This window comes from Hyposmocoma kahamanoa, unplaced genomic scaffold, assembly GCF_003589595.1.
Source record: "Hyposmocoma kahamanoa isolate Upper Pololo Valley unplaced genomic scaffold, ASM358959v1 98825, whole genome shotgun sequence".
In the NCBI taxonomy this organism is placed as follows: domain Eukaryota; kingdom Metazoa; phylum Arthropoda; class Insecta; order Lepidoptera; family Cosmopterigidae; genus Hyposmocoma; species Hyposmocoma kahamanoa.
Genome location: NW_020655698.1, coordinates 1,457 through 11,127, shown reverse-complemented (window position 1 = coordinate 11,127; position 9,671 = coordinate 1,457). Strand labels below are relative to the sequence as shown.

Genomic DNA, 9,671 nt, shown 5'->3' with positions numbered 1-9,671 from the left:
ATTGGGAATGCTAAGGATGCATGATAGACGAATTTTAAACAGTTTTTTGTTATTTTATTTATTGAGATTTTTTGTGATATAACTCCACTAGTTTTGTTATGACAATGAATACAAAGATTGAAGACACAAAATTTTCGTCGAACCGGTGGGACTTGAACCCACGTCCTTGCTCCACAAAAAGAAATTTCTGTGTGGTCTATCTTTATGATAACAAAACTATTGGAGTTATTTCACAAAAAATCTCAATTTTTTGGTCGAAAAAGCGACATCTGCGTCAGTTATCACAACTGTAACCTGTAAAGGTATCGGCGGCGATGAGAAGGTTAATTTACGTGTCTTCGTTGGGACTCTTCAGGTATACGCGTTTTTTTATCAGACCATAATGTTCCGTCATCTATTACGAGACAGACGGAGAGAAAGGCGGTCGAGATACAACAACGCTATAAGTATCTCATTTTCACTACAACGGGAAGTATGCCTTACATTTTTAACAATTGTGAGATCTTGTAATTGAGCCTCCTACGGTGACGTGCGGACGTGTCGGGCTTCGCCCTCCGCTGGACCTCGGCTTACGACGTCGGCACTTATGACTTTATTAAAAAAAAAAACCTATATTGTTTTTATTTTAATTTGTGGTTGTCTATGTATCGGCGCTCATGATAGAGATCAAAATTTCCAGAACGGAAGCGATCAATCCAAAAACGCATTGTGCGCTTACTTGCCCTACCTGCTTCATACATGGGGCGCACTATAAGTTTGCGGAAAGAATTAGAAAAAAATACTATAAATGGTCAGAAATAAATTTATTGTTTCACAAAATATTCTCCGTTAGCGTTAATGCACTTTTTCATACGAATGAACCAATTTTGAAAACATTTATGCCACTCTTCCCTGATAATCTCCGAAACATATTTTTTATACTCTTCAACAGCCTCTTCAGGTGATGAAAATCGTTGACCGAGTAACTGGTTCTTATTTTTTGGAAATAAATAAAAGTCACAATGAGCCAGGTCGGGACTGTACGCGGGATGGCTCATAAGGTCGACGTTGTTCATCTTCAAAAATTCATTTGTCTGTCTGGCCATGTGAGAACTGGCATTATCGTGGTGCAAGATGATACGGCATTTACGGTTATTTTTACGGAGTTTGTCAATAACTTCTGACAAACAAATGGTTGTGTACCAATCACTATTCACTGTACAACGATTCTCCAAAGCAACAGTAGCCAAGTGTCCGGTTTTATTAAAAAAAGAAGGAATCCGCTTAGAGGCACTTTGCACGCGCCCCACTTTGGTTAGTTTCGGCTCATCTCGAAAGACCCATATGTTAGATTGTTGTTTTGTTCTGAGATGGTAAGTATAAATCCATGTTTCGTCACCTGTTACTATGTCCCACTTCAAATTTGACGCCCCTTCGCTGAATCTGGTTAGCATGGCATTGCACCAAGTGACGCGATCCGTTTTTTGAGCTTCAGTCAAATTGTGTGGGATCCACAGAGAGCACAGCTTTTCATACCCAAATGTTTGTGTAGTATTGATTGTATTTGACTCATGCCTATGCCTAAAGATGCTCGAATCTCATGGTATGTCACATACCTGTCTCGCTTTGATCATACGGCCCACAGCATCGATGTTTTTGTTGTTCACAGCAGCGGACGGGCGACCATCACTGACATTCACACGACCGCATTTGAGTCGTCTTGCATAGTGCTTCATCGCCAAAAGCAGTTTGAACCCGAGGGAAGCTCCGCTGAGCTGTTAGTAACCCTTAAAGTCGTAGAAAATCATACTATGAAAATATTCACGAGTTAAATCCATGGTGATGTAGACAACCAATTTCTAAAATGACGCCATAATGTAAAAACAAGTGACAGTCAGATGAAACAAAATATATCCTACAGCCAAAGAGTTCCATTTTCAAATGTTGTAAATTCTTTTTAAATATCGTTTATGTAAGTGGCCAGTTCCGGAAACTTATAGTGCGCCCTATGTACATGCCGTCTGTGGTGTTTTGGTGCCACGACAGAAATCGTATTCGAAAATAACACGCGATTTCGATTTTTCCATTGTCACAGAAACAGCTAAATCTTTACTACTAAGAAAATTTTTAAAAGGAATACGATAGCTATATTGTAACTAAAATTTGAAACTCTTATGTAAAAGGAATGAGATCGAACTTGAAACTTCCCAATACTTGCAATCGGCTATTTCATAGGTAAGGACCTAATAAATAAATAACGCACACACTCATAGCTCCGCACTAGGGAAACCTTCTGTCGCAGGTGCCATGTACACATATGTACGTAGACAACCACAAATTACACCCAAACTCATGAGAGAAAGAAATGTAGGCCATACAAATATTTCTCCCGGCCCGCGAATTGAACCCAGAACGCCTGCGTGGCAGACCAGCATGGTAACCATTCGACCACGGAGGCAGTTCATATAGTGTATATAAATCGAAATGATGATTCGTCAGTCATAAACCTTACTTAGCTGACATAGATAGGCCCATATCTATGTACTTTCGTTTTGTTTATAGGGACCCTCTCCATCGACCCTTAAGGTATTAGAGAAGAAAGGCACTATAACGTGTGCGTGCACAGGAACCTTCAGAGTTCAGTTTCTGACCCAAGATCAGCCAGTGTACTGGGTTGTTACAGACCGTTGTCACTGACTTCATCCGGTTCTCAAGAGGCTAGTGCCTTGGGTGAGCCGCACGGTGGGCTGAAAAGTTTTTTTTTAAAAATCATCATAATATTTTCATTTAATTTTACATGTGAAACGAAATGATTTAGTCTTTGAGTTGAGGAACACAAACTTTTTACAACACGTAACATAAAATACTATCACCCCTATATTCCCAAAGAGTAGGCAGAGGTTTACAGTACACCCACACTTAGACAAATATTGTTTAGTTTTATAATGAGTCTAAAAACAAATGATTAAGTAAGTAATTACAACGATATTGTCTTCTAATGAGTTAGAATAGGTGATTAAATGATTCTCAATACCGCACAACAATGCCAACTATGGACTTAATTAGGCTTTTTCTGATGAGTAAGCTAATTTGTTGATTAGTTGTGCTTTCAGTTCTAAAAAAATATATATATTTTAAGCGCACATATTTTTAAACTGTAATGAGTACCCTAGTACAGATATTCTATCTCACGAAGGCGGGTGAGCAATAGTTGTAGTAGTGACGTGTACAGATAAGCGCCTTTGTGTGCGTAAGTTCACGTAGCGATAGCATAACAATCGTAAATATTTTTTAATTATTAATTTTCGTTTGAAACTTATACACTCGCGAGCAACCAAATCGACTCAAGCGCTACCTCTACATTCAAACATTGTTCTATATAAAAGTATACAACATTTCAATAAAAATAATATGCCATTTGAAAGCTTGAAACCTAAGCTTTAAAAAAATATCAATATCAATAAATAAAACAAGTACCAACATGTTCATTTGCGCAATTAGGGAGAATGGGACTAATTACTACCTACGCTACCTGCTAGTTGCGCTACCCTCTACCCCTATAAAAACCCCCGTGACCCTTGAATCCTTATCAGTCGCTTATCAACAGTTGACCGATACACATCTCCGCAACCTACATTCATTGTTTTCAAGAAACCATGGATACCACACCTCAAGAAGCCGCTCAAGTTGTTGCCTTATTGCAACAAGGACTCAGTCAGCGAGTAGTGGCTTCCCAGCTTCACTTGAGTCAATCTGCTGTATCCCGAGTATACCGACGGTATCAAGAGACTGGAACATTCACTCGGAGACCAACAACCAGCCGCCACCGTTGTACTTCTGAAGGAGACGACCGTTTCATTGTCTCAACCACCCTGCGAAATCGGCACCTTACGGGTGTCGACGTGCAGGGCGAGCTGAGACGTGTTCGAGGCGTAGCTGTCAGTGAGTGGACAGTAAGAAGTGGACGTCTGAAGGAAGCCAATCTGTCTCCAAAAAGGCCTGCAACAGGCCCCAAATTGACTGCAGGCCACCGGCAAGCTCGGCTACAGTTTGCTCGAGAGCATCTTAACTGGAGCTTTGGGCAATGGCGGTCGGTCCTATTCACTGACGAGTGCAGGATGTGTCTGCATGGCAGTGGCAGGAGAGGCCGGGTCTACAGGCGTCCGGGAGAGCGATTTGCCCAATGCTGTTTCGCAGAAACCGTTGCCTATGGTGGCGGTTCTTGCATGATGTGGGCTGGTATCTCGTTGGAGGTTAAAACCGAACTCGTTTTCGTGCCTGGAGGAGGCCGAGGAGCGGGACTGGGAGCTGATGGGTACATTACAAATATTCTCCTGGAACATGTTGTGCCCTACGCAGGATTTGTTGGCGAAGACTTCATCCTAATGCACGACAATGCTCGATGCCACACAGCACGCGTTACTCAGGAGTTCCTTCAAGAAGTCGATTTGCGCACAATGGACTGGCCTGCGCTAAGTCCAGACCTAAATCCCATCGAGCATTTATGGGACGAGCTCAAACGAAGGGTACGAGCAAGAAATCCAGCTCCTTCGAGCCTGGAAGAACTGAAGGCAGCTTTATTAGAGGAGTGGGAAGGTATTCCTCAAGACAACGTCAAAAAACTAATAAGATCGATGAAGAATCGATTACGTGCTGTAATTAGGGCTAGGGGAGGCAATACCAAATATTGAATTAATAAATTTTATACTTCTTAAGAAAAAAACGTGTTTTATTTGTGTCAAACTCCTTTACCCAAAATCCCATTTTTCTCCCATTTAAGTTCAGACACCGGTAATAAAAAAAAGTATACATGGATATTAATAATGACGACATTTCCTAAAAGCTGAAGTTTCAAGCTTTCAAATGGCATATTATTTTTATTGAAATGTTGTATACTTTTATATAGAACAATGTTTGAATGTAGAGGTAGCGCTTGAGTCGATTTGGTTGCTCGCGAGTGTATTATAATTTGTTAAGCTTGTCAATTGTTATTACTTAGTATATAGGTATAATAAAATAAAATAGGTAGATTGCATACAAATATCATTTATTCAAAGTCTGAAGACGATTCTGTCATGCTGTCGTCATCACTATCATCTTGCAAATTTATTACAAATTCAAAATCTAAATCAAAATATTTTAAATATTCTTTTTCTATTTTTTCAACACGGCTACAAGTATTACGCCACGTTTCGCTGCTGACATTATCAATACTTTCATTTATTAATATGTCTGTACTTGTTATATTTTGCTCGATGTTTCTCGAAGCAATGTAATTTTTTATAATTCCCCATGCGTTTTCGATAGCGTTTAATTCTGGATGGTAGGGGGGAAGGCGTAAGACATCAAATCCTTTGCTTTTGATGAACTCGTCAATTTTAAATGTTACAAACTCTTTCTTATGTTTTTTTATTATGTCGTACAATTCCACTTTTCTCAGACTTTCATCAAACCCTATGCCTTTATTTGTGAGCCATTGTTGCATCTCATCTTTTCTTGATGCTGATGTCGGTATTTTTTCAGCACGCGTGTTGTGATACGACGCATTGTCTAAAACTATGACAGAACGGGCAGGCAAATTGGGCAACAGTTTCTCGTTGAGCCATTTGACGTAGTTTTCGTAACTCATATTTGAGTGATAATCTCCCACTGTCGAATTGGCCTTGTACATCAATTTCGCATTTTTTATAAATCCATCTTTTGTGCCCGCGTGCACTAAAATAAAACGGATACCTGTGCTGATTTTTTTTAAAAATGGTGTGGTTTCTTTTTTTTTCGCCCAGGTATTACTACGCACATGCGTCGTTAGGACGTAACTTTCGTCAGTGTAGACAATTGGTCGCTCTTGAGAGCGATATTCTGCCATCTTTTTTAAATATTTTAATCGCCACATTTGTATATCATGACGCTCTACCAAAACTTTTCTATTGTTTTCAATTTTACGCCACTTGTACCCCAATTTCTGTAACAATTTGCGAAGTGTTTCTAGGCAACCGTCAAAACCAATTTTTTCAGATAAAACTGATTTTATTTTAACAAGTGTTGGAATTTCTTTATGTGCAATGTGGAAATTGTTTATTGTGCTCCGAATTACATCTGCTGTAAGATTATCTATTTCCATTTTATTATCTCTCTTCCTTCTCTTTTTCATGGGAGATGTAAAATTCGAGGAAGTGGATGGCAACTCTTTCTCTTCTTTTAATATACGCTGCACCGTTCGTAGGCTAACGCCTGTGGCATCAGCAGTGCGTTGTGATATGTTGCGTAAGTGAGATAAATCACAATTTGGTTCTTGATTCGCTATAGTAAATTCATATTCTTCTTTCAAGAAATGATAAACGCTGGCTATCATGCTTCGACCCTAAAACAAAAGAATATAGAAATTGTTAACAGATGTAGAATTAGAAAAACAAATTGTTAACAAATATCGGCAATATAAAAAAAGATTGTTTCTGCGAAAATAGAACAGGCGGGTAACAAAAGAGAGGTTATAAAATATTGTCGGCAAAGTAAACAGGAAAAGAAAACAAAGCTTTTGAAAGTTTGCTCCACACGTGGTCTAGGTTACTGTACAATACTAGACATTGAGATTCTATATTTATTTATAAACTAACAAATTATTAATTTTAACGGGCAAGTAAACCTAATCTAACCATACTATTAATTATTTTGATTATTCCAAAAAAAGGCTTACATTATTTTAAATTCATATAACGCAACAAAAAATAACGATATATTACTATAAAATAAAAATAATGTCTTATTATTATTATAGAAGAGAAAATTACAATACCTCACTACGGACGACTTTTCTTTGTTTTGTTTCCATGCTGACGGTACTCATTTGGACAATCTGACGCGAACACAATTAGCACAAGTGATCTGGACGAGCTCGAGATCGCAACTGAGCGCTCCTGAGCTTACGCACACTAAAACAATGTGCATGTACACGCGTAACAACACCTTTGGCTCACCCGCCTTCGTGAGATAGAATATCTGTACTAACTAGTTAGTTAATTATCGACTTTTTGCAATAAAAGGGCTAACATTTTGCTTAATAATTTATATCGTTCACTACTGTGTAACTGCTGACATTAAATCTTTGCTCAAAATTTGAAAATGGAAAGTTTATCACCAATTTAGACTTGTTCGTTTTTCTAACAAGTGAGAGTACTTAATTTAATCATGAAGTATTGTTTGGTGCTATTGTATCCCGCATAGGCGATTGCCTTTCTGATGAAGATCAAGTAACTCTGAAAGAGTTTTGTCGGAGATTCACGCGAGCTGCATTACAGAGGTGGAAGAAATCCAATCGATTCATTAATAATTTCAGAAGACTATACGGGAATTGGCTGCAAGCAAATATTGATTGGCCAAGTTGTGTGCAAACTTTACTTCATCAAGAACCAACTGCTGATGAGTTATCAGACATACACTCAGTCTCTCAAGAACCGTCTACTTCATCGTGTGTTGGAACAATGACGAAAAGGTCGCGAAAACCATTCGAAGATCTGGGAAGCAAACAAAAAAAGATAAGATCTGATGATCATGCAGATGAAAATTCCAGTGAATTAGCATATGCAGCTGCAACACGTTCGAAAGAAGAAGGGCATGATGATATCGCATCTGTAATCGAGTATATGATGAAAAATCCAGAAGCAGCCGTTACAATTAATAAAACGCTTAAGAAACCATTGAAAACAGTCATATTTACACCAGAGAAAGTGCTTGGATTGGTTCTTTCACTAAAACTGTCAAAGTGGCAATATATTACGTTGGGAGAGGCTGCCATTCGGGAAGGTGCTGAGGGTATTTATGCATCCTACTATAAAGTGCAACAAACCAAGCTTGATTGCTGTCCTCCGAAGCAATCAGTATCAGTTACGGATTCATCGGCCAGGATTACCCTTCAAGCTTTACTTGACATCACGGTGACTAGGATCCTTCAAAGTCTTTCTGATGATGTGCAAAATAAACAGCTAAAGCTAATATCTAAGTGGGGATTTGATGGTGCTTCCAACCAAAGCCGATACAAACAGAAAATGGAAGGCGAGCAAGATGATTCAAGCATTTTCATGACCACATTAGTGCCATTAAAACTGACAGATGGAGATAATACTTTATGGACGAACCCAAAACCTTGCTCGGCTTTGTATTGTCGTCCAGTTCAGTTTACTTTTGTAAAAGAGAGCGAAGCAGTTGTCATTGATCACAAAAGACAAATGGATGATGAAATTAAGGCCCTTATCCCCACAGAATGCAGTAATAGTAACAGTGTGACTCATCAACTAATGATGACAATGATCGACGGTAAAGTCTGCACTTATCTTTCTGAAGCCAGATCAAATGCATCGTGCTACCTGTGTTTATCGAAACCAACAGAAATGAATCGCTTAGATGCTGTAACATCAAAGACCGTGTGTTCTGATATATGTGAGTTTGGCTTGTCATCCCTACATGCCCGAATAAATTGCATGGAATGTCTGTTACACATTGCATACAGACTTGACTTCAAACAGTGGGCTGCGAGAAGTAATGAGCACAAAGAAATGTTGCAGACAACAAAGAAACTGATTCAAAATAAATTTAAAGATGAGCTCAATCAGTTGATTGATATAGTGAAACAAGGTTCAGGAACTACGAATGATGGGAATACAGCCAGAAAGTTTTTCGAGTTTCCCAAAAAAACTGCAACTATTACCGGGTTGGATGAAGAACTTATCAAGAGATTTGCTGTTATTTTGCAGGCAATCACATCTGGAGAAAAGATTGACGTTGTCAAATTCAAAGATTTTGCCCGCAAAACAGCAGAAAAATACGTGGAATTATACGACTGGTATTACATGTCGGTAACTGTGCATAAATTATCAATTCACGGGGCTGACATAATAGAGAAAAACGACATTGTGCCTATTAGGGACTCTTTCGGAAGAAGCCTTAGAGTCTCGAAATAAGATTTCAGGAGGTTCCGGGAACATCATTCACGGAAAAGAAGCAGGCAAGATTCAAATCAAGACATCCCGAATATGCTTCTTGTGTCTTCGGATCCTGTTCTAAGTGCACAAAGGCCTAAATTAGATACCAAGAGAAAGCACAGCTTTTTTGCTGAAACTCTTGATCTAATTCAATTTCAGCAGACTGAGTTCGAGTTTTTGGATATCTCCAATCTGGATTCTGACTCAGAATTGGAGTCCAACAACGAGAGCGATAAGGAGAATTTGTAAATTTAATTACATATTATGATTTCTTGCTAATTTTGTAAGTTTATTGTACCAATAGGTTTAAGTAGTAATTAATTCATCAAATTAGTCATTAAAATATTTTGTGTGTTGTATTTAAAGTAGGTACTGCTTTTTTAAAATATTTTTTTGGTTTTTAGATATTTATGTAGTTAACTAGAAATGTTTCATTTTTAGTTTTGTCTTGGTTAGGTTTTCGTATAGGTGCTTAGGTATTTATTATTTGATATAAGTGTAATTTTTTTAATTTTGTTTCAGTTTAATAATATTACTTGAAAGTTTTATTGTATGTTTAATTTTTTTTATACAATTGTAAGTTGTAACTTCATTTGAATTAAAATATTTTTTTTTATGTATTTTATAATATTTTAATATTTTTGTAACCTCTGTTTTATTTAAATTATTAATAAAAAATAATAAGAAACATATATTTTTTATTTCATCTTGTTTTGT

The 9,671-nt window shown here is 37.8% G+C and overlaps 1 protein-coding gene across 1 annotated transcript; it reads left to right on the top strand.

Moving 5' to 3' along the window:
- The first annotated feature begins 7,457 nt into the window (after window positions 1-7,457).
- On the top strand, window positions 7,458-8,933 carry LOC113238913. The gene has a single exon (XM_026475761.1). The coding sequence runs from the start codon at window positions 7,458-7,460 to the stop codon at window positions 8,931-8,933; it is 1,476 nt and encodes a 491-aa protein (XP_026331546.1).
- Window positions 8,934-9,671: the final 738 nt, after the last annotated feature.